Genomic DNA, 25,841 nt, shown 5'->3' with positions numbered 1-25,841 from the left:
ACTGTTTCTTTTAACATATCAGTGTGGTACCAAGGTTCTGGACAAGCTGTTTTAAGACCTTTGACTCTAGAAACTGGGGGTTTCTTATGTGTCTTACATTTTTCTTGCTGCTTTTGAAGAGAAAAACATTTAATTTTGAATAGAGTAAAAAAGTAAAAAGGATGCTTTTTACAAATCATCTGCACAAATTATGTTACCTATAAATTCAAAGCTTTCTAAGAATTTAATCAGTGCAAATATACACATGTACACACTCTCTACAATCCTATTCTTCAATACTTAATATCAAAAGGAAAACAATCTGTCTTTATAAAAGGCGGTAGGATGAAAAAACAGTAATTATGAAACTTTGCCAAAAGACCATCTAGAAAGAAACAAGTACCTTATTAGTGACACAACAGACACGGGCAGCTGATGGCCTGCCTGGCCTTTGTAAGCAACATGTGTATCCCCCCTTCCTTTTTTCCACCCCATAGCTGGGAAAGCAGGATACCCAGGGAGGGAACTAATGGAATCCTCATTTATTTAGCCAGAGACAGAGAGAACCCCAGTGACAACAGAGAAATGGATTCCCAACTGGTCTTCAGTTAGAATGAAGCTATCACGCTGGCTGCCTCTGGGTGACAAATTTATTAACTTCTGGTTTCCAAATTTTCTGCAATGAGATGTATTGCTCTTAGAACGCAAAGAGCGCTCTTACTAAAGAGCACATATATGCTAGTTCATTGCTTTATTTTTAACTCCTGATCATTAAGAAGAGCTTCTAAGAGTCCTTGTAAGTTCCTCATCTATTCCTCCCCTGGTGGTGGGCACGGTCTCTCTAATTGCCAGAGAAAGGCAGGATTCCACAGTTTGGGGGTTTGGGTCAGATTTGCCTGGGATTTATACAAAAGATACTCCAAGGAGTTCCCTAGTTTTCTCCATGTCTAGAAACAGTAATATTTATTAGGTCTTTCCTGTGTCTAGTCCATATTCTTCTGGGCACAGTAGATAGAAACAAACAGCAATAAAGATGGCCCCTATTTATGAAGAGCTCCAAACATAGCCAAGGGCATAAAGGACATAAAAATACTTTAACAGGTACAAAGGTACAGCCTGACAGAGTGCAAACCAAGAGGCTGATGTGGAAGGGGATGGGGTAGGTAGGGTCAGAGTCAACGGGGGGCAAGGCCAACAAGACATCCAGAAGCAGTCCCAATGACGTCTTCCCTTCATCTCCGATGCAACTTCCTTTTCTGCGAGAGTTAGTAGAATGGGAAATCCTGAAGACACAGAAATGTTCCCACTTGGGAAAGTGGCCCAAAGCCATGCTGTGCAAGCTTGCTGACTCCAGGCTAATACTCCAACTTTGAGAGAGTGTTCAAGTTTTGAGGGAAACAGATACTTCCAGCACATGGTTTTGGAAGTTGAAGTGTGGCAGACTTATTTGAAAGTTGGTGGTACTTCATGAAAAACCAATATTTCCTCCAAAATTACTTGCTTTCCACTCGGACTCCAGAGGCAGGGACTGATCTGGGATTGGAAGTGTTTAAGGTCTTAAATGTTGCCCAAGCCCCTCACTGCACAATGCCCAAACAGACCAAACAAAAACTCGTGACAGATGGTTTCCTTTTATTCCTTCTAAAAGCTGTACCTCTTCAAGGGTCTGACGTGTCACTTTGTAACTGCCCTCCACCTTTACAGAAGAACTTCATTCCTTACTGAGCACAGTTCTGAAGCTACTTGCTGGTACTAGAATCTGAGGTGGGACCTCCTGGAGGTGCACCTCAGAACTGAGGACGTGATACAAGTGGAATGTCAAAGGGAGTTAAGAGGGCTCTGCGGCCACACTTCTGGCTCTGAGAAAATCGTATCGGTACAGTTGGTTTTTCCCAGGGGATCGTCTCTGGAGCTAATGGCAGGAGGTGAAGCCAACCCTCAGCCTGCAAACCAAGGGGCAGCCCACCTTTCATCAGTTAGGGGAAAGCCAGAGGCCTTGGGGTACATTTAATCAATCACCTCTCAGTGCTTCTCCTCTGGCACAAAACTGAAAGGTGAACAGCAGTCTGGCTCAGGAGATTCCTGGTGAGGCGTCAAATATGGTATTAGGATGAAATCTTAAGGATGGTTTATCTTATCCCACTTCGCAGTGCGAAGAAATTTTACATGTCTGCCTTTAGGTCATGATCAAGGATAAGCAACATGATCAAACTTCCAGAAACAAATTAGCTTTCTTTTTTTTTTTTTTTTCAAATTAGCTTTCCACTCCGGCATGTGTTTTTGAGCTCTCTGGCCAGAAGTCATGGTTCAGAAATAAACCAGAATTTTGGACTAAAGAGTGACTGTACCCTCAGAATGGTCATATTCTCTCTCATGAAATCCCTTCCCCAGCTTCCTCTGTGCCTGGAAAAAATGAGCCCATGCTGAGTACCTTCCACGTATGTTCAAGCCTGCACTTCCACCACTCTCTTAGGTTTCCTGGAAAACCTTGCCTTGGCCAGAGACAAGGAGACCATCTGTTTGGGAGGGGGAATCCGAGGCTCTTCACTTAATCATCTGGGTTTCTTCATCGGCATCAAAAAACTCCTCTTCTTCCTCACTCTCACTGCCTAAAGTGTTGTCCTTGTCAACAGACTGAGACAGGAAAGGAGAAAAGGATGGTCACATGATGCCATGACATTTCTAAAATGAAAATTATTATCTGACACTCAACTGACAAACACACTTTCATGACATCTACTCTCCAAAGAATTTACCCTGCCATGTTCCAAGAAAGCCAGAGAGCAAATGACTCACTGGCTGTCTTTGTTCCTCTAAACCAACCAGCTGCTATTTATCCCGTATCTTTGTTTTTCAACAGTTTTGCTCAGTTCTGTTAAATCTAACCAGAACATTCTCCCCCACACCCAGAAAACTATCATCATCCAAGTGGTACAACTGAATGATCAAAAGAACTATGCCATACCTGTGGGGGATCCAAGGTCTGTAAAGATAACGCTTCCTCCCCCAGCCTCCGATACGAATACACCTGAAGGTCAGAAAAAGTCTCAAGCAATGGGCTGTTAAGGGTTTCTGGCAATAATAAACTTAGGAGGCCCGAAGTCAGGCCAGTGGCTCCAAAGACAACGAAGGGTAGAGACCCCTGCACATACCTCTGTGGGGGCAAGGAACAGAACAGAAACACACAAAAAATTAGTATCCGTTTCCTGCCACATGACAATCAGCAGTCTTATGACCGAGGGATGGCTGTGTTTACTACCCAATTCATGCCTTCCCACCAGAATCCACTACAAGCCACTTCTCTCCCCATGGCGAATTACCCTGGAAAGCCATGGAGTGGCTGCTCAGGCACGCAGAAGTGGGAGTGGGTACACAGAAAGCAGCCAAGGTATGCGGGTCAGAAGCAGTAGGGGAGGGAGGTATTGCTTTCACTGCTAGAGATTCACTTCTAAGACAAGGGATCTCCACATACTCTTGGCTTGGGCAACACCCCAAATACTCACGATAAATGTTAAAGTTCTCAACACTGGAATCAGTGAAAGGATCCCATATACGGTGGCTGACTCACTTAGCACCGAGTAAGGGACAGGTGGGGTGCAGTAGGGAGGGATAGGTAGGGGACTGCGGGATCAGGCTCACAGAAATCTCAAAAATGAGGAAGTATAAGGAAACAAGAGATAAGTTGCCCTAGGTATCTGAGGGGGGGGTGCTTTTTTATGACAGTCATCTGTGACCAACAAAGAATAACCAAACCCTAAAAAACTGTAAGGCATTAAAGATGTTATCACTAGTCCTTACACAAAGGTGCTGTGGGTGGAGACACTAAAAAGATTTACGTTCCCTGGTTAGCTTTCAATAAAAGACCAACCCTAAAAGCCCTCAGTGGCAACCTCATGAGGACCCCTCTCATTCCTGAGAGCTTTTTTTTCTGTACCCTTGCTTAATAAAAACTCTTTATCACTTTACTTGCTCTCCTTTGTCCGTGAGATTCATTCTGTGACTCCATGAGACAAAATCTTGGCTCTCCCGCTTCAGCATCATACCTCAAGGGCAGGGGTTAAAGGTAGGACTCTCCACCCCCGAAAAAAAAAAAAAAGAAAAGCCTCAAGAGCCCTAGAATATCCATGTGGTCTGGAAACAACCTGAACTGAACATGGTGATACAACATCGTTTCTGAGACCCAGAAGACATTCTCAGGAAAATTTGTTTCTTTAAACACAAACAGGTTCAAAGATAACATAGAAAACTGTTGCTCTAGAGCAACTGGGGTGTTGCTCTAGGGTCCTTCTGAGCTAATATTCTTGAATTCCTATACAGGAGTTGCTTAGCTTTATGATCTTCTCACTTGGGCTTCCACATTGTGTGGATCGGAACCGCTACTAGTTAGGATATCCTCTCAGATAATGGGTTGCTGATTTTTCAGAAGTAAAGAGATGATGGAGAAGGCGGTGGAGGAGGGGGGAGGTGGACAGGGGGAGTCTCACCTCTGGAACCCACACACACACAGAGGTCCAACACCGTGGGTGTGTCATTGGAGGAAGGGGGACACAGCACTCTCACCGCTTTTCAACTGAGCAGGAAGAGAGACACAGTACTAGGTATTTGAATGTTCTGGGAGAACCATCCAGAGTCACAGATCTTTAGATTTAAACACCTAATGTCTGACACACTTGGCAGAATGGAACTAATTTATATTAGAGAATGGTCTTATAGTGTAAAATTAGGCATGAAACATGGAAAGAGATACTTATATAAAGGAAGTACACTGCAACTCAAAGACAGAAAGAAAGAAAAGGCTACAGCGACATTCCAGAGATATCCTTCTGTACTGGTGAGACAGGAAAACCAAAGGGACACCATGAGAGAAAAAGCTGTTTTTGCCCTTTGCTGTTTTTCCGGCTTCTCTTCTTGCTAGGACCTGCACCCTCACTCCACTTCACACAGGTCTTCATATATATATATATATATATATATATATATATATATTATTTTTTTTTTATTTTTTATTGGTGCTCAATTTGCCAACATATAGAATAATACCCAGTGCTCATCCCATCAAGTGCCCCCCTCAGTGCCCATCACCCAGTCACCCCCACCCCCCGCCCACCTCCCCATCCACCACCCCTAGTTCGTTTCCCAGAGTTAGGAGTCTCTCATGTTCTGTCTCCCTTTCTGCTATTTCCCACTCATTTTTTCTCCTTTCCCCTTTATTCCCTTTCACTATTTTTTATATTCCCCAAATAAATGAGACCATATAATGTTTGTCCTTCTCCGATTGACACAGGTCTTATAATGCAAATAGCATAGGTCCTACTTGTAAGGGGCCAACACTTAATGATTTCTCTAGAACAGATAACGTCTAAGGAAGGACCAGGTGAGAATGACCAGTTGAAGCTATCAGATGCGCATTCCAGACTACTGGGAGCTAGACATCTAGACATCTCCACACCAAGACCCCCTGGCTCCAAGGAATAACACTGGGGCCCTTGTCTTCGGTTCTAACCAGTCCCTGGATGCCTCAGAGGACACGTACACCAGACCACCTCCAGCCCCCTGAACAAAGATGAGACTCCCTCCTTTCCTTTCTGAGCCTCCCAGTCACTCCATCTGTATCTGCTCTCTCTAGATCTTCGATAAACTCTGCTTTCACTTCCTGCTGGTTCACATTTGATTTTCATGTTGCAGGAAACCAAGGACCCTCTTGGCTGGTCCTGTGGGAACCTCCCCTCCCCGGGTCCTTGGACCCAACCTGCCAGCATTGCTAGGAAGTGGGGAGAACAGTTGTCTACACAGCAAATCTAGTCACCCTTTGATGAGCTCTGGCTGCAAGGGCCACAGATCAGACCAAGCAGAGACAGGCGCAGGGGCTCCATGGATTCCATCTCTGAATCCGAACCTTTCAAGACTGGAAGGACTTTAAGGGCTGCCATTAAGTCTATCCCCTTTCTTTTGACTATGAAATTTAGAAAATGCTAAAAACTCTTAATAGACACACTGTCAGGCATGTTTCTTTTCCAATTTTCTTTTCTGAGTGGTGTGCCTTTGGGCGTTACTTGACCTGTTTCTGAAAGAATTTCTCATGTTTAATAAAGGGTAATACCAATGCCCACCTCACATGGTTATTGTGAAGCTTACACGAGATGATGTGTGCTGAAGAGCTCAACACAGGGCCCAGCACACAGTAGAAGCTTAATAAACATTCACTAATTGATTAACTTATGAATGGTGACTTCCTAGGAGGGGGCAAGCTGGCTGTTGCTAACTCTCCACAATGAATGTAGATAAGCAACCACTCAGAGCCTTCAGGGTAAAAGCATCCTGGGTAACACCTCATCTGCCCTGAGGGATACGTAATCTAAAAGATATAAGGTTTACACTTGGTCAGGTTGATCTTAAGTAGCAGCTGTTCATTACTACTTTCTTTCCTTTTTTTTTTTTTTTTTAAAGAATGTATAATATTTATTTATTTGAAAGAGAGCAGAAGCAGTGGGAGAGGCAGAGGGAGAAGCCAACTCCTCGTTGAGCAGGGAGCCTGATGTGGGGCCTGATCCTAGGACCCTAGGATATGACCTGAGCCAAAGGCAGATGCTTGACCAATTGAGCCACCCAGGTACCCCTATTACCACTTTCTACTCAAAAGCACAAGCATTTCCAAAGCAGAGAATCTAGAAAAACAAAACCAGGAGGTACAAACCAACCAGTGAGGGGATGAAGGGAGCAATAATCCCACCGATTCGGGAGAACATAGAACAAGTTCCAAGTCCAACATTCCTGAAAGGCATAAAAAAGGGGGAAACATTAGTAAAGTTTTAGGAAGGGAATGTAAAGACCCTGTGGGACAAGGGCCTATAGTAATAATAAATCCCAAAGTGGAGGGAACACAGGCTCCTTTAAAGCAGTGCTGCCAACTGGAACATTCTGAAATGCTGGAAATGTTCTGTAACTGCATTATCCAATATGGAAGCCACTAGATGCCTGCACCTATGAACACTTGAAGTGTGGCTAGTGAGAATGAGGAAGTGGATTTTTAATTTACTTCATTTTAATTAATTTAAATTTAAATAGCCACATGAGGTTAATAATACTAGACACTGTAGTTATTACAGAGGACAGTACAGAAATGACCATGTGAGTATTTCTTTGTCAGATGTTCTTGGGGGTTTTGGTGTGTGAGATATCCTATGAACTAATATATTCATGGAGAGCCAGGGGTTTATTATCTGAGATGTCTGCCCATTTATTTAGTTTCAACTAATTGACGATTAAAGGGTCAGGCAAAAAAAATAAAAATAAAAAATAAAGGGTCAGGCATATGACTAGGAACTGAGCACATATTCTCAGGAAACCAGGAACATTACCTTCCTGGGGAGTATGGACATGGAAGAGGTGAGAAGAAGTGGGAATGAGAGTGGTTGCAGTTGGGGTGGCCACCCATCACCCTTTCACCCCAGCCCAATTGTTGGTAACACCCCAGTTTGGACAAAATGGTCACCCCCAGTACCACAGCCAGCAGCCAGAGAAAACAGGTCAGAGGAATAATTAGGAAATAACCAGCCAATAACAGACAGCCTAGGAAAAATTGGAGGGAAAGAGATTTTAAATTAATAGGTAGAAAGAATCATTAAGTTTGCATGGATGAGGGAAAACATCTGGAATGATCTTGAAAAAGACAAGAGCTAGGGAATACCTTCTGGGCCAACAGAGCCAGTTCTAAGAAGACTGAACTATATCCCTGCCCTTCACATTTTGTTTTCAGACTTATGAGGGGAAATTCATATGTTCTTTTTGCCACAAGCAGGTCCTACACATTAGAAACCACATTTAACAACTAATAGGTACACCTCATCTTCACTTCTTACTGGGCGGAATTACCTTTTTAAAAATGTGTCTTATTTTGAGCTAAAATGTAGGTTCTGTGAGAACAGGGACTCATCCCCTTGCCTGTCATGTACCTGACACAGGATGAGTGACTGAACAAATCCAGTCCACTGAAAACAAAATGGCATCCGAGCACTCTCTGGGTGATGGATGCATTCAGTGGACAGTACTTCTCTTACGATTTACAGGAGGGAACTCAGGCCAAACTACAGCTATGTTTTCTCTGCTATGTAGCCCGAGTATCATCTACACATTTAGTTTCTGGGCTCACACCTGCTTGTTGAATTGTTGCTGGCGCACGCTAACGATGGGCCTGGTGGAATGAGAACTGGGCCTCTGTTGCTGCAAGCACCCACAGCAAGACATGCAGGATGTGGGAGGCGCACCTGATGACGGTAGGGTACAGCTCGGAGGTGTAGATGTATACCACGTTAAAGGCAGCGCTGATCGTCAGCTTCCCGAGCAGAGACAAGGAATGGCTGTTCACCACCGCAAACACACCTGTGTCTGAGGAGCACAAAGGTGACACCCGTGAGGTCCTTCAGAGAGAAAAAAATTTCTTTAAATGGCATAGTTAATTCTGAAGGAGCCAGAGGCATGAGTATTGATCTCAAATGGGAGGAGGGGGTATAACGGAATACACATTCAGAAGGCTTGGTAGGCCCTCACAACACACACACGTAAATACTTTCCAAGTGTCCTGGCTGTCCCCATGACATCTTCCAAAGGGTGGTCATTATGGGTGATGAAAATTGCTTACTCCTCAATGACAGGGCTCTTGGAAGACTTCTGCCCTGCAGTAAAGCAAGCTTCATGGGGATCGTTAAGTCGCATCCACCATGGGGCTCCTTGCCTCTCTTTCTCAACCTTGTTCAACAACCAGTGAGGTGAAATGGTGGTTAGCATGACAAGCCTTGGCACGGGTACAGAGTAAGTCTGATGGATACAAGAGGCAGAGGTGAGGTCCAGGAAAACAACTCTCTTCAGTTTGCATTTCTTGGTGTTCCATTGGAAGACATGGAATAACCCTGTTAAATTACTACCAGAGGATATAAATTGTTCATGTTCTTTAAAGAACAAGATTCTAAACGTGCAACTACTTTTAATCTTTCTTCCTGCTCAACTTCTTACTTGAATCTATTGATCACTAATGCTATTTGTTTCCTAATGTGACATCTTTCCATAAAATGCAAAAACACATACTAGGGCTGTTCATTTTCCTATCAAAATACTACTGATTATCCTGTGGTTCTTTCCTTTCTTAACGTTATCCTCCCTGGGGTCTTACAGTGTAATTATTCCCTTTCAAACATATTTAACCTCTCCCTTCAATAACACACTAGCCTTTGCTTTCAAAATAACAATTTTTCCTTCTGAGGAAAAAAAAAATCTCATTGACTCTGTTGTACTTTCCCCTTCACCGGCAGACATCATCAATGAGTGACCAATCCTTCATCTCCCCAATTTCTCTGCCCTGTAGCTCACTACAATCTGGCTTCTGAGAGCATGCTCTCCTCAAAGTCCTCCTCCTGAAGGTCAACAGCGAGGTCCTAATCACCAAAGTAATTTCCTCTCATCCTCCTTGACATTTCTGCCAAATAGAATACACTTGTCCCCTTCCTTGGGGCTGCCTGCATGGCTCACAGAAACCACTCTTCCCTTAAATAACTCACAAGCAATATTCCTTCCTTCCTTTGACCTCCACTATCTCTAGTCCCTGATCTATTCAACTGCCATGCTTCAGAAACACTCATGTAGCTGCTTCCTCTTCCATCTCATCTGCCCCAAATATATTTCAAGATACTTCAGGGGAAGGCTGGTATCTCGTTTGTATCTGTGCCCCTTGCACCATCTCCCATAGTATAATACTCCGTGGTGCTTGCTATTTGTTGAACAAATACGTAGAAGGACTGCAATGGGGATTAATTTAGTGAAAAAGAATCTGTGTTCATGCTCTCTCAACTTCTAAGGAAGGAGGCATTTAAATACCCCATCCTAAAATATGGTTCACCTTCCCGGCTGGACTATGAAATAAATCTTCATCTACATTAAAGATGGTGTCCTCGACACAGTGGCCCAGGCACTGCCCAACCCGACCATCTGGGGCTTTCTCCTCTTCTGCCAGGCCATTTGGAAGAAGATGCTAGCTTTTTAAAGTACTGAATATATTATTTTAAGCCATAAATGCTTCTGGAAAAAGAACTCTGTCTTCAACGTTTACTCCAAGATATATGTCTGCGCCTGAGATCTAACAATCACTTCCATTATAACAATTGTAAGGGCAATTCATCAATTATTTTCCAGAAAACTTAAGTGTGTCAAGAAAAGGTATTCGGTAGCTTTGAAGCAAACATGAATATGCTCATTTGCTCTACTGCAAATGATCTCTGGGACTGTTTTCAACCCATACATGATGGCATCTTTCAGAGCTGTATAGCAACACTCTGTAACATCTTTAACAACAGGTTAGGGGATTGCTATCCCGAAAATTGAATTTAAATGGCACACCACAGAAGGGTTTTATCCAAACACCCACAAGATCCAAAGCTGGAAGAAGTCTTTCACGTAAAACTCAGGACGCTTCCAGCTGTAACCCATTTGGGGAGCCAGGGTCCAGCCACGTATGCACAGAGCACTCACGTCAGCCTAACATCTCATCAGATGCCTGAAAAAACTTCTCTCCTGTGGTCCTGACAATGGAGTCTGCAGTCACCACTTGAACCTGGGGGAGATTACCTTATCCCAAGGTAGCCCGTATCAATGTCAGATAGCTCTGTTTATTAGAAAATTATTTTTTATCCTTTCTGGGGCTCCTGCCTGGGGAGCTGTTGGGCTGTTGGTCATCCTGAGTCAATGTTCAGGAGTGCTTTGCAGCCACTGGGCTGGTTCCTTTGATTCCTGACTTTGGTTCTTTATCTGAAAATAAAATCAGATGTTACTGGCTATTACCAGCAAATGTCCAAAGTGACTGTTTGGGTAAAAAAAAAGGTAATTTAAAAAGGAAAACTAAACTCAATTATTGGTGAGGGGAAAAAAGGTAATTCTCAAAACACCCGTATCCTTTATAGCACTGAATGTGAGAGGTTTTAAGTTTATTCCAATGATGCAGCTCTAAGGACATCATTTTTAGAACCAGCTATCTGAAAGTTTTCTCAGAGCCCATCTGAGGTTGCCAGAAAAAAAAAGTCTCAGTATGTTATAGTCATATTTCACTGACCTCAAATAGTAAAAATTCAACTTATTTATCTACTTCAGGGGTGCCTGGGTGGCTCTGTTGGTTAAGCACCTGCCTGTGGCTCAGGTCATGATGCCAGGGTCCTGGGATGGAGCACAATGGCCTCCCTGCTCAGCGGGGGAGCCTGCTTCTCTCTCTCCTTCTGCTTCTCCTTGCCTCTTCCCCTCCCTACTTATGCTCTCTCTTGCAAACAAATTTTTTAAAAAATTATCTGCTTCATTCACTGAGTGATTATGGAAAATTTCTGGTTGCTCATGCATATGTTAAATATCTTTAAGATAGCAGTATGCTCTTTGCTATGATACACAGGTGGGCAAAAAACTCCCCAAAATTATTTGCTTTCCATACATTTAAAAAAAATTTTTTTTAAATTTTTATTTATTTATGATAGTCACACAGAGAGAGAGAGAGAGAGGCAGAGACATAGGCAGAGGGAGAAGCAGGCTCCATGCACCGGGAGCCCAATGTGGGATTCGATCCCGGGTCTCCAGGATCGCGCCCTGGGCCAAAGGCAGGTGCTAAACCGCTGCGCCACCCAGGGATCCCCCATACACTTTTTTTTTTTTAAAAGAAAAATAACATATATGCACAAATTTCTGTCACTATAGTTTCACCATTTCTAAAATTTCACATGAATAAAATAATTCAATTTGTAGACTTCTGTGTCTGGCTTCTTTTAGTTAGCATTTAATGTTTTTGATATTTATCCATGTTGTTGTGTGTATCGGTAGGTCAGAGTTCAATTCTTTTGTTGTTGTTCTTAAGCAGTATTTCACTGTATGAATATGCCACAATTAGTTTATCCATTCTTCAGCCAATGGGTATTCGGGTTCCTTCCACTTGGGGGCTATTATTAATAAAGCCACTATGAACATTTGCATCAAAGTCTTTGTGTAAATCTGCGTCCCTGATTCACTAGGTAATGGTGAGTTTATATAACTCGATAATCCTATGAATGGGTTTCTGATTTCTCTCCTTCCGGGGGATAGGTGGAGAATGCTCATTAGGATTTGTAGTTAGAGGTTAACCATGTGAGCCCCTCATAGAGTCCATCCCCTGAGGTGGCACAGGAGGGCTGCACATACCAGTTCCTGTCCTGAATCCGGGTCAGGCCCAGTTTCTCCTGGATCTCATGGGGTTTCGTGGCATCAGGCAGGTCCTGTTTGTTGGCGAAGATGAGGATTATGGTGTCCCTCATCTCCCCCTCGTGGGGCTGTCACAGCTCAGGCCTCCTCTCTCCTCTGCTTTCCAAAGCTGGTTCCTGCTTGCTCCACCACGTCCCCAGCTGCTCCCCTCTGTCCCAGAGTGGCCTTTCCAAAGCACTGCTTTAATCCCATTACCTTTCTGCTATCAGTTCCAGAATCCAGAGAGGACTTTTCAAGAGCCTTAGCTGCACCCACGGCCCTTCTGAATCTTCAGCCTCACGAACCCCCTCTGTAGCCTGTGTGCCTGCCTCCTCCTCGCTGTAGCAGGTCTTTGCCCCCTTGGTCCCCCCTTCACAAGGCCAAGTTCTACCTGTCAAGGCCCAGCAAGACCCCGTTTCCTTCAGGAAGCCCTCGCTGATGCGTTGGTTGGAGGTCCCTGGGCCCCGCTGCACTGTCTGCCCTTCAGCCCAGGCCCCTCCTAGGACCCCCTGAAGTAGTGTGCCTTTCTCCCTTCGCACAGCCACACTCAGCACACACGCACCGAGCACCTGCTGTGGGCACACTCCCGTACAGCCCGGAGTCAGAACAAACCCTGGTCCTCGAGCTGCCCAGGCACTCCATGCTGCCACGCTCCCCATCCCCTCGCCCCTCCGTGTGTGCAGGCTAAGCATGTTCCACGCTGGGCCAAGCAGAGCTGGAGATACAGGCATGAGTGTCAAGGTCCTTGTCAGAGGGTGCTGACAAGGGGTCGGGGGTACACCTCTGTTTCAAACAAGTGTGTGCTGAAAGTTACAGATGCTCCAACAGAAAAAAAAAAAAAAAGTGAGTGCAAGTGCAAATGTATATTTCCCTTTTAAATAAGCTACTAATGTTTTTCAAAGTGTCCATTTTACATTTCTATCAGCCTGGTTCTTCCTCATCATTGCCAATGACGGTAATTTTAATTTTAGCCATTCTAACAGGTGCATACTGGTATATATCTCATTGTGATTTTGATTTCCATTTCCCTAATGTCACATGATTGGACATCTTTTCCCATGCTTATTGACCATTTTCTTGTCCCTTTGGAGCAGCGTCCGTTCAAATCTTCTGCCCAATTTTTTTTCTTATTATTAAGCTGCAAGAGTCCAATTCTATATTCTGGGTATAAGTCCTCATCAGGTATATGCTTTGTAATTACTTTTCTCAGTCTGTGCCTTGTTCTTCATTTCTTTATGTCTTTCAAAAAACAAAAGTTTTTCATTTTGAAGTCTAACTAATAAATTTTTTTTTTCGTTTTCTGTCTCATTTAAGAAATATTTGCCTAAATTGCAGTAAGGTTTTTCTTCTACATTCTCTTATAGAGCTTGTATAGTTTTAGCCTTTACGTTTGAGTCTCCCATCCATTTTGAGTTAATTACTGTATATGATGTGACAAGCAAATTGATGTAAAATTGTTTGCACATGGACATCCAATTATCCCAGCACCAATTGGTGAAAAGATTATCGTTTCCTCATTTAACTGACTTGTCATCTTTGCTAAAAATCAATTGACTGTGTGCAATTTTATGTATGTTACAATTGGATAAAACATTTTTAATAAGTGATCAAAATCTCAGGCCAAAAAATAAAATAAACCAAAAAAATAAAAATAAAATAAAAAATACCAAACCAAACCAAACAAACAAACAAAAAAACAAACTGACCGTATGCATGGGTTTATTTCATACTAAATTCTATTATCTATACAGCCATTCCTATCTGCAATATAATATACTGATTAACTTTGTAATAAGTTTTAAAATCAGGTAGGATAAATCCTCCGACTTTCTTTTTCTTGGTAAAAGTTATTTTGGTTATTCTAGATCCTTTACATGCCCATAAAAAATTTTGTTATTAACTTGTCAATCTTTTTCTCCACAAAAAGTCTGTTGGAAATTGTATTGAGATTGTGCTGAAGATAGACTGATTCGGGGAGAACTGATGCCTTAAACAAGATCTTCTGACCCTGAGCATGGTAATTTCTCTATGTAATAATAATACTTATTATTAATTAATTATTAATCACCACCAATTCATTTATTTAGTATTTTCTTTGACTTTCTCTCATCAATGTTTTGTATTTCATAGTTCTCTACAGGTCTCAAATATATTTTGTAAAATTTACCCCTAAATATATTTCATTTTTATTTATTATAAATGGTATTTTCTTTCAGTTTTGTTTGTTGCTAATACATAGAAATAAAAGTGTTCACATGTATTAATTTTAGTAGATTTTTTTGTATATTCCCTAGGATTTTCTATGGGGACAACCATGTAGTCTTGTGAATAAAAACAGTTTTACTTCTCCATTCCAACCTGGATCCCTTTAATTTCTTTCTATTGCCTTGTCATATTCACTAGTAATTTCAGTACAATGTCCACAGAAGTGGTAAGAATGGACATCCTTGCCTTTGTCCTGATCTTAGGGAGCAAGTATTTACTTTTTCACCATCAAATGTGATGTTAGCTGTAGGCTTTCCCTTGATGCCCTTTATCAATTACTTCAGTTTCTTATGGTTTTTATAATGAATGGATATTGAATTCTGACAAGTGCTTTTTCTACTTGTATTGACAGGATATGATTTTTTTTCTTTTGGCTTTTTAAAATGGTGAATAACACCAATTAGCCTTTGAATGTCAAACTAACCCTGCATTGGTAGCATATACCCTGCTTGGTCATGACATACTACCCTTTTTTGTGCACTGTTGAATTCAATTTGTTAATATTTAGTTCAGGATTTTTGCATCTATACTGATCTACAGTTTTCTTGTAAAGTCTTTCTTTGGTTTTAGCATCACGATAATTGCTGACCTCACAAATTAAGTTGGAAGAGTATTCCTTCCTTTTCTATTTTCTGGGAGAATATATAGAATTGGTGTTATTTCTTCCTTTAAGTGTTTCACAGGATTCACTGGTGAAGCCATCTGGGCTTGGAATTCTCTTGTAAGAATGTTTTTACCTACAAATTCAATTTCTTGAATAGATAGAGGGGTATTTAGGTTAATTGTGTTTTTGAGTATACATTGGTAGCTTGTATCTTTCAAGGAAGTGATCCATTTTTGCCCAATTTGAATTACTGGCATAAAAGTGTTCACAATATTCCCTTATAAATGGTGACAGATACTATAGGTTCCCCTCTTTCATTCCCGATATTGGCAATGTGCATCTTCTCTCTTTTTCCTCTATTCATGTGGCTAGAAGTTTACAGATCTTATGGATTTCAACAACCAACTTTTGGTTTCATTGATTTTTTTTCTCCTAGTGTTTTCCTGTTTTTACTTCATTGATTTTTGCTTATTATTTGCTTCCTCGTCCTTGTTTTGTGCTTAATTTGTCATTTTTTTTAAGTTTGTCTATTTTTTTTAAGAAAGAAGCTTACATCATTAATTTGAAGACAACTTTATTCAGACATTTTCAATTAAATTTTTCTCTAAGCACCGCTTTACTGCATCCCACAAACTTCCATATGCTAAACTTTAATTATTGTTCAATTAAAATTTTCTAATTTCCTTTGTGATTTCCTTTCTTCTTTGACTTGTGGGTTTTTAGAAGAGTGGTTTTTAAAATCCAGATATATGAGGATTTCCCTGATACCTTTCAGTTACTGATGGCTAGCTTAATTCCATTCTCATCAAATAACTATTTTTGGAATATTTCAATTCTCTTCAATTTATTGAAACTTATTTTATGGCCCAAACACTTGGTAAATGTTCCATGTGTCCTTCAGATGGAATGCACATTCTGCTGTGTTAGGGTAGAGGGTTTGACAAATGGCAGTTAGGTCAAGTTCAAGTCTTCATATCTGTAGTTTTGCTGTCTGATTTTTCTATCAATAGTTGAAGGGTACTGAAATATTGAACTGTAATTTCGGATTTGTCTATTTTTTCAATTCTATCCAATTTTGCTTCATGTATTTTGTAGACGCCTGCACAGTCAGGACTGTTTACATATCCTTGATGAACAAACTTTCTTGTTATGTGTTTATAGCTTTCATCAAATGTCAAAAATATCTGACCATCTTTTCTACAAGTAATTTTTTCTTGACTATCTCCTTCTTTGACTCCAATTACAAATATGTTAGGCTTGGTATTGTCCTACAACTCATTGATGCTTTTTTTGTTAACTTTTCATCCAATTATATTTTCCTGCTTCATTTTGCATACTTTCTTTTGTTCTGTCTTTTCACTGATCTTTTCTTCTCTAGGTAATCTCATTCACTGCATTTTTTTTTCATATAATGTATGCTTCATCTCTAGATGTCACACGATGTCTTTTTTATATCCTCTACTTCTCCGTTCAGGATGATCATACTTTCTTCTATCTTCTTAAACATGTGGAACATATTGATAATAGCTGTTTTAAAGTTCTTGTCTCCTCATTTGATCTGGGTCATTTCTGGCTTTGTTTCTATTGATATGTCTCCTGGTTGCTGGTGGTATTTTCCTGCCTGGTAATGTTGGTTGGATGCCATACAATGTGGATGTTATATTGTTAGGTGCTGGATTTTGTTGTATTCCTTTAAATACTGTTGCTCTTTGTTCTGGGATGCAGTTAAGTTATTTGGAATCACTTCATCCTTCTCAGACTTTTAAAGTACTTTGAGGGCAAGCATAGAACAGCCTTTAGTGTAGGGCTATGTTGACTCAGGAGGTCTCTACCTAGCACAGCATATCTGGCTGAAAAGAAACTAGGCATGGCCTTGGGTTCCAAGAACTGCTCTGAATGCTGCTTACTGGTGGTCCTCTGTGACCTCAGTAGCTTCCTCAAACTCATACAGAGATCAGTAAGCAGCCAAAGACTCGGAGGCCCCTTCTGCAGATATCTGGAGTTCTTCCTCTGTGTATCTTATTCCTTTTCAGTATTTTTTCCAGCCAATTCTTGAAAATTTGGCCTCCTCAAGTTTTAATACTGTCTTTTCAATATAGTAAAGCACTGAGATTTGCTGGGCTCCCAGTCTTTGTACAGTGGCTCAGAGATGCTAGGCTATGTAACTCTTAGGGAGCACTTTATTTCCTTCCTATTAGGGATCACTGTCTGTCCTGTGTAGCCTCTTGTCCAGTGTCTGACAGTGCTTCTTATAGTTTGTCTGGGTTTACAGTTGTCTAACACAGGAGGAAAGCTGGTCTCCATTAAGATTGTGGTCTGAAGTTCAAGTCCCCATAGCATTTTGTTGTCAATTCTCATATGGTACCTTCTGACTTTTATTGTTGTTGTTGTTGTTCTCTAATCAGTCATTTTCCCTAACAGACTATAAGCCTCTTGAGTCAAGGGTTTAGGTCTTGTTTATGAATAGCATCCTGTATATGGCAAGCACTAGAGAAGTCAAGTGAATAAAAAATGGACAGAGGTTGATAAAAGAAATGAGATATAAAGGAGCTCAGAGTAGAGTCTGAGGGTACTCTTTCACCTGTGAAACTCGTTTATCTGGTTGTGTGCTATGACTCCCTAGTACTTGGTCTCTGGCAGGACCACAACTGCCAGGACCTTGCCAACAAGAGCTCAGTGTCACTCTGACAATCTGGGTTCTTGAACCCTGGCCCATTCCCATCAGACCTGCCTACTGAAGAGTGAAGAACCAGCTCTAATTAGTTGGTATTAATTCTCTAAGACAAGAGCTTCACCATGTGCAATGAATACTCTAGTTATAAAACTCTAAGTGGGCAAAACAGCATTCCCTCAAACAGCACTGATTTTAGAGTCAGAAAGACCTGAAATCTGAATCCTGGGTGTGCTGCTTATTTGCTGTGCAAACTCAGACAAGTTACTTGACCCAACTGAACTTTAGTTGCTGTATGAAATGGGGACATTACATATTATCTTCTATATATGAAGAGAACCCAGTATATAGTTAACCTTTATAAATGACAGTACTGTAGGTTTAATTAGGGTCTTTTGAGCAAGGACAGAAATCAGGTAAAATGAATAATGAGAAATCTGTAGAAAAATATTAGTGGCCACCTGGTAAACTATCCCCAGGGAGAACATTTACTTGGAGGCCAACCAATGTGCAAATATGCACTGGGCAGGCTACTTTGCCTAATAACTATAAACCACAAGTTAAGGAATGCCAAATCATCTGTTTTCTAGCTTACTGGCTGTTTCTTCTAGGGGTGTACCTGTCTATATGTCTGTCTGCGCCTCTGACACAGAGAACCACAATCATACATAGGTACCAAAACAAAAGTCGGCCAGCACTGGGACATCTACATTGTCAGAAAGAAGACAGTGAATGTGTTTAGTGGGAAAAAGTAAGGGAAAATGGACATAAAAAGCAGTGAGAAGATGTGTGGTCTCCAAGCTCACACAAGATGCTAACAGAGGTTTTCAAACTATTAGATCTCTCTCTTAATATATATTTATCAGAACTTCTATAAGAAGTAGCTTAAGGTTCAGAACTTTGAAAAAAACAGATTTAAAACTGAGCCATCGAAATGCTCTAAGGAGTAAGTGTGAAAGGTTCAAAGAAAGTTTAAAGAACAAATTGTTTCAGCTCAATGAAGAAAAGATTCAGGAATACTTAAGAACACTCCCAGCAAATATAGAAAGGATTATGCAAGAAAAGGGACCGGCCATCTTTTCTCCATCTCTGGTGGTGAATTAAAAGGAAAGGAAATGGGCTCAGTTGTGGTGGAAGAGGCCCGTTCTAATGGCTATTAAAAATAGAATTTTCTAAGGGACACAGTGAGGTTTCTTTTCCTAGAAATCTTCAAAAATAGACCGGATGTCTACTTTTCTAGATATAACAGAGGTACCAAGTTGCTGAGACATACTCCTGGAGTACGAAAGATATCCTGCTAGCTGTTCCTTATTCCCTGTCCACCCAGGGGCACAGCCAAACAAAGGGCTTGAGCTTCTCTCTCTTAAAACAGACTTGAAGTGAGCAGAGAGTGAGGACGGGTCTGGATGGAGACCACACATCTCACATATCCTTTCACTTTGGGCTTTTGTAGAAAGGGCCATGTGCACAGTGTTGGGCTGGGGGGTCATTTCCCTGAAGTGCATAGCTATGTGGCAGGAAGAAAGACATTAACTGGGCAGGCTGGCAGAGGTGTGACAGGTTACAGGGGTGCTTATGGCAACAAGGAAAAATGTTTCTTTACAGGCAACAAAGAGAACACAGGACTATTACAGATAGAAAGCAACTGGAGCACCTGGGTGGCTCAGTGGTTGAGTGTCTGCCTTCCGCTCAGGGTGTGATCCCAGAATCCCAGGATCGAGTCCCACATCGGGCTCCCTGCATGGAGCCTGATCATCCCTCTGCCTCTCTTGCTGCCTCTGTGTCTCTCATGGAAAGAAAGAAAAGAAAGAAAAGAACAGAAAAAGAAAAGAAAAGAAAAGAAAAGAGAAAAGAAAAGAAAAGAAAAGAAAAGAAAAGAAAAGAAAAGAAAAGAAAAGAAAGAAACTGAGTTTCCAAGTTGCCTAGGAAAAACAGTATCTGAATCTCAACCTATGACTCTAAGCCTGCTACAGCCTCTCTCGCTGCCTCTCTCTGTGTCTCTCATGAATAAATAAATCAGAAAGAAAGAAAGAAAGAAAGAAAGAGAGAGAGAGAGAGAGAGAGAGAAAGAAAGAAAGAAAGAAAGAAAGAAAGAAAGAAAGAAAGAAAGAAAGAAAGAAACTGAATTTCCAAGTTGCCTAGGAAAAACAAAATCTGAATCTCAACCTATGACTCTAAGCCTGCTACAGCCTATCCCAGACAAACAGAACTGGGTGCTTGGTTCTATAAACCCACAGGAAGGTGAGAGCTGAGGACTCTCCCTTTTCTGGCACTAGCAGAGGTGACGATTTCCTTGGAGAATAAGAACTAGGCAAACTTACTGAATTTTCTAGTTTCTGTGATTCCATGAAAATCACTATAAGGTTGATCTAAATATGAGTCACATCCACAGTAGGGAGCAAACTGTCCCCTGGACTCAAGGCATAGAACTTGAGATGGCAACCAGCAGCACAGCAAGTGTTCTGGAGGGTTACAGAACTAGAATATGTGGCCTTGGGGGTCTTCAGTGAGACACTGCTACAACTGAATCTCAAGGAGAAGCAATGATCAAAGGAGTGTTTCATATGTGATATGTTGTGTCAGGAAGTAAATTCTTGTGTTTCTAGCAGCTGTCAAACTTTACATAAACTGCCTCACGATTCGCACTGAAGTAAAAGCTCCAAGATGGAGGCCTATTAAGATCCCAAAGCCCCCACAGGAGGGATTTTGTTGTACCATATGCCCCAGCTGCAGTGTGTTATAATCCATTCTTTATTGCCAGAAATCAGTCTTTGACACAATAGCTAGCTTCCTTAGGTGTGCCAGAGCAAAGAAAAAAAAAAAAAAAAAGATTGAGAACCATCACTGTCTATATAATTTCTATAGAGGGGCAGAAATCAAGTTAGATGAGGATGCACAGCAAAGCTACAAATATATAAAAACACCAGATTTCCTAAAGATGTTTTGTTCATACTTTATATAATACTGAGAAAATGTCAGTTGTCACCAACAGTGAATATCACTTTTTTTTTTTTTTTTTAGATTTTATTTATTTATTCATGAGAGACACAGAGAGAGGCAGAGACACAGGCAGAGAGGCAAGCCCCCCAGGGGAGCCTGATATGGGACTTGATCCTGGAACTCCAGGATCACGCCCTGAGCTGAAGGCAGATGCTCAACCACTGAGCCACCCAGGAGTCCCTATCACTCTTATTATGCTGTTACCATCAGGGTGCCCTGGGAATATGGATGGATATGCCGAGGGTGCCAAGGCTGCCTTTGAGAATCAGCGGCTCTGACCTCTGATCTGTGATTGGCTGGGATGGGGAGTGCAATTTGTAGCCCTGGATGGAGTTTCTCTCTCTGCAGAGCTAAATGGTCCTCCCCATCATCAAATAAACAACTCTAACATCACCGGTACCGCAGCCCAGACACCCCAGATGGTAGCTTAATCGCCTGAAAGAATTAATAGTGCACCTCTAAGCACATTATTCACCCAGAGAATAGTTTAGGCAATGGGAAGAATCTGGCCCATTATACCCCACACAATCACTAAATAATATGCAATCACAGAAATGAAGCATGGCATATGGTAATCTCTCTACTATATTGAGATTCATTGTAATAAAAGTGCTGTTCAAAACCCTTCTGTAGAATTCTGAAAGGCATACCTTTCTTTTCTGGAAGAAACATTACAATAAGACAAGCCAGTCCTCCTAGGCACAGAAATGCTGCTAATGTGCGCTTCCGACCAAACCTAAACAATAGAAAGAAATGACACATTTCTCTCGAGGATCTTATAAGTTCATCTGCTTCATCTCCTGAACCTTCTTTCTGAAATGTCCCCGGTTTCATTATATATGTTCATCGTTGCTTAAGGAATGGGTGGCAAATGTGACTGACCGGGACATAAAATACGTAACCATCACAAAACAAGGGAAAACCAGCTGGATGGCAGAATGGAATGGCGTGTGCAGGAAAAGAACAGAGAATCATTCTATCTCTGTGAGGTTCACTGTGTTTCAGGCAGTGCTGATGCCTTCCACTGAGTATCTTACTTAATCCTCACTATGAACCTGTATGGCATGTGCTCTGCTCTACATCTCCCGGAGGATGCAAATGAACCATGGAGAGCGCAATCTTCCAGCTTACTTCCTCTCCTCATTACATGAATCTTTTAGCAGTTCATTTTTTGAATTTTAGTTAAAAATCAATGAATTAACATACGGTGTATGAATAGTTTCAGAGGCAGAGCTCAGTGTTCATCACTTGTATTCAACACCCAGTGCTCATTACATCAAGTGCCCCCTTAATGCCCATGACGCAGTTACCCCAACCCCCGAACCATCTCCCCTCCAGCAACCCTCAGTTCGTTTCTATAGTTAAAAGCCTCTTATGGTTTGCCTCCCTGTTTCCCTCTTATTTTTTCCTTCCCTTCCCCTGTGTTCCTCTGCTGTGTTTCTTAAACTTCCCATATGAGTGAAATCATAGGGTATTTGTCTTTCTCTGACACTTCATTCAGCACAATACCCTCTAGTTCCATCCACGTCATTGCAAATTTTAAACACTGTAAAACAAAGTTCTCTCTCTTAAAAATACAAACTGAAAGACATTTCTTGCTAGTATGTCAGAATTAAGTGATGTGTGTTGCACACTTTATTAAGGGAAATAATTTTCAAAGAAGAGCTGGAGGCTTGGGGGAAAGGGACTGGCATTAACAAGCCTCCCCTCCCTAAGGGCCTATGACGTGGTAGGTCCCTTGGAGGAACTCTGGTAGTGCTTGTGACCTTTGTAACAACTCTGCCAGGGAATTTTATAAGTCCTAGTTTAAGGATAAGTACATGGAAGCTAACTTGTCAAAGCCATCCCCTGGCACAGCCATAAAACTACAGCTGGGAAACGGGACAGCATGTGAGCCTCCAGTTCGTGGCACCTCATTTAACATCAGTACTGAACGCCTTTCAACGGACAGGCACCATGCTAGGCAGGCAGTAGGGATACAAAGCCATACAGGCTACTCCCTGGGATGGCATCCTTCTAAAACCTTATGTGGTCATCAGAGGCATGCACAGAAGCTGTGACAACACAAATGAGGGATGTCTGGCACCCTAGAGGTGATGCAGACAGATTTCTGAATGTGCAGCCGGACTTGGCTCTTGGACTGCAATGACAGCAAGTTCAGTCACTAATAGAGGGGTCAGCGGAGATGACCGGGACCGCTCCCAGAGAAAAGCCTTCAGCTGAACAGAATCCCAACCTGCCCTTCAAAACGCACTGAGCCCGCTATCCACGACAATAGCACTGTGCATCACGCAAAAGGAACACTGTTTGGGTTAAAATGAGGATTTCTGGAAAATGAGAAATGGCACAATCCAGCTGGTTCACCCTGAGTGGGATGCTCAGTTGCCCTGGTCAGGGGCTCAGTAACAGAAGTGACCTAAGGAAACTGAGAAAGGTGCTCTATAAAAGAGCTTTTAAAAAGCATTGCTAAACTGCCTGCTGACAAGTAGCAAAAGCAGGATGCATTCCTCCCCTCAACAAAGTCGAGTGGGCCTTAAGAGGTTAAGAAAAGTCTTGTCAGGTCCTCCAGTTCTATGCCTTATGTAAGGACTTCTAGATGATAGGGGCTGGGTCCATGGAGTTCTATCTCCAGAGAGTCAATAACCTTATCTGTTGGGGCTCTCAGATTACACACAGACTATGCAAAACCTTCCAGTGGTAGTGTATTTCCATATTGGATTGATATCCTGCAGAAAAACTCATAAACACAAAACCCAAGAAATACCACACTAAAAAATGAATTCCAACTGCATTTGGTCTGAAAAGCATTCTAATCACCATGAAGCACTTAGCAGATACTGCCTATGGACAAAGACAACAGAACTTAAGTACTTATGGATTTAAGGGCATGTATATGTGCGTACCCTATGTGCTGCATTTCATATTCATCTATACTCACCATTTTTGATTAATCAAGTAGATGCAGATAGGGTAAGAGGGAATCTCTATGAGGCCGGACAAGGCCAGGTTGGCATAAATATTTCCGCCTAGATCGCCTGCGCTGAGAGTGAGGCCATAGTACACCAAGCTGCACACAAACCTGCAGTTGGGGATAAGAGACAAGAAAGCCAACAGAAAAAGCATATGAGAATCTGCCAGAGAAGATTCAATCACTAGCTCAGTATAATGTCATCTGTCTAAAGCAATAAGCTTGACGTTCCCAGTGACCTTCCTATCGCAACCTACATTTATACTAGGAAAAAAAATACAAATGAAAGGGGCCGTTGAGCTACAGCTAGATGCTTTTTGGCCGGCTCCCAAAAGGGCAAAGACATTGTCTGTCCTTTCATCAGGCATATCTGCATTTAATAGAAGACAATGACTATTCTCGCTTTATTTAATCCGGCAGTTTATGGAACACTTGCCACAGGCGACTGCTGTGATATTGTCAAAATGACTCGAGAAAAGAGCTCCCAAGGGGAAAGCCAACAGAGGATGGTGTTGAGAATGAGTGCTGAGAAGCGACTGGATGGCCAGTGGGTCACCTGCAGGCCAGAAATGACTGGCCCTCCAACCCTTGACCAGGTTCTCAACTCGCCCAGCATTTGCCAGGTGTCTATGCTGCCAACATCCAGATGGGAAAGAGAAGACCAGGAGCCCAGCAGGGGCTGGATCCTCCAGGAGGAGCAGCTGAGGAAGGACCCTTTGAGAAGCCATCAGTCTATTTCTGCATGCTCTTGCTGCAACACTTGGGGAGAGCCTGCTAGGCAGCAGGCACTGTGCCAGGTACTGATCCTACCTCCCATGGGCCAGGAACTGAGGAGCCCGGGAGCTCATAAGCCCAACAAAGAGCCATCCTGAAGCTCCAAGCTGGGGCTTTCTCTGACAAAGAAACAAACAAACGTCTGTGCCTAGGAAATGGAATTATTGAAAATAAAATGAAACAGAACAGAATGAACAAAAGCAAAACCCTAAAACTAGGCTTTACTAGTCTATGAACACATTTTGTAAACCATACATTTCTACCAAATGTACTGCAGGCTTTGAAAATCCATCAGTTTTTATGTTTTTGCAATTCAGCTTGACAGGTGTTTATTACAGGGAAGTTCCTGTTTGGTTCCCTTAGGTTTCCTTAGAAAACATCCGATGAGCTATGGCTATAAGGAGATCAAACAGAAGACGGAAAGCTTTCTTTCCATATCTGCCAAAACAGCAAAGTGGGTCATGTGTCCAGGGCTATTAAGAAGGGGCTGCAGGGAACAGGAGAGAGACAGGAGGAGGCGAAAGGGCCGGAGATGGACTGCTTAGTGGGTCATCCCTCCCTGGCAAATGAGCCAGTGGCAGCACCTACTTCCTGCTACAGCTCACTGGGTGGAGCTGTCACTCGTGTACTAAGGATGATGAGCAGTGTCGGAGCCAGGCCATCATGTGTGAGGATGCAAGGTGACACTGGGCTGTCTGTGTTCCCTGTCCCTAGCAGCTTGTCTGCAAGCAGTAAGGTAAACAAATTTAAACCCATGCAGCTTTCTAAACTATTTTAAAAATCCTTTCTACCTGCAGTAAACACCCTCTTCTGCCATGTGTTGTGTGTATCAGTGTGTGACTACTCTGCACTGAACACAGAAATCCTGGGGCTCCTAGGTAGCTCAGTTGGTTAAGCATCCAACTCTTGATTTTGGCTCAGGTCACGATCTCAGGGTTGTGAGACCAAGCTCGCATCCTGGGATTCCCCCCTCCCCCTCTTTGCCCCTCTACCCCTCTCTCTGCTTGCTCTCATGCTCCTTCTCTCTCAAAAACAAAATAAAACCCAAATAAATAAAATATATATATATATATATATATATATATATATATATATATCCCAGTGAAGTAATTCCAACCATGGAAACACACATACATATTTAAACACAGTTTGAATAGTAGCAAGTCAGACACAAATAAACTAAGCCAGTTCAGGACATGAGAGGCATGCAGAACCTGCCAGTGGTGGGAGAGCATGGGAAAGGAGGGACTATGGTCCCAAGGCAGGGACTCTGCTCACGAGGTTCCTTAATGGCAAGTGGGTCATTGGGATGCATAATTACAGCTATTAAAATCATTTCAATC

General features: G+C 42.1%; 1 protein-coding gene across 6 annotated transcripts in view; it reads right to left on the bottom strand.

Annotated features, from left to right (window-relative positions):
- Nucleotides 1–204: 204 nt before the first annotated feature.
- Nucleotides 205–25,841, bottom strand: part of SLC22A15 (solute carrier family 22 member 15) — an 81,518-nt gene continuing 55,881 nt past the window's right edge. For 2 of the 6 annotated variants that reach the window (XM_025453410.3, XM_025453412.3), the window contains 6 exons: nt 23,695–23,835; nt 21,407–21,492; nt 8,244–8,364; nt 6,678–6,750; nt 2,945–3,133; nt 205–2,613 (listed from right to left, as the gene is read on the bottom strand). In XM_025453410.3, coding sequence (XP_025309195.1) covers nt 2,524–2,613; nt 2,945–3,133; nt 6,678–6,750; nt 8,244–8,364; nt 21,407–21,492; nt 23,695–23,835 — 700 coding nt within the window. In that variant the 3' untranslated portion in view covers nt 205–2,523. Of the gene's footprint in view, nt 2,614–2,944; nt 3,134–4,463; nt 4,550–6,673; nt 6,751–8,243; nt 8,365–21,406; nt 21,493–23,694; nt 23,836–25,841 lie in introns of those variants that run through there. The other 4 variants (XM_035700791.2, XM_035700790.2, XM_025453413.3 and 1 more) reach the window with 4 other exon arrangements.

The sequence above is a fragment of the Canis lupus genome, chromosome 17 (genome assembly GCF_003254725.2).
Source record: "Canis lupus dingo isolate Sandy chromosome 17, ASM325472v2, whole genome shotgun sequence".
Taxonomy (NCBI): Eukaryota; Metazoa; Chordata; class Mammalia; order Carnivora; family Canidae; genus Canis; species Canis lupus.
The sequence above is the reverse complement of the archived record's forward strand: the minus strand, read 5'-3'. Positions and strand labels throughout refer to the sequence as shown.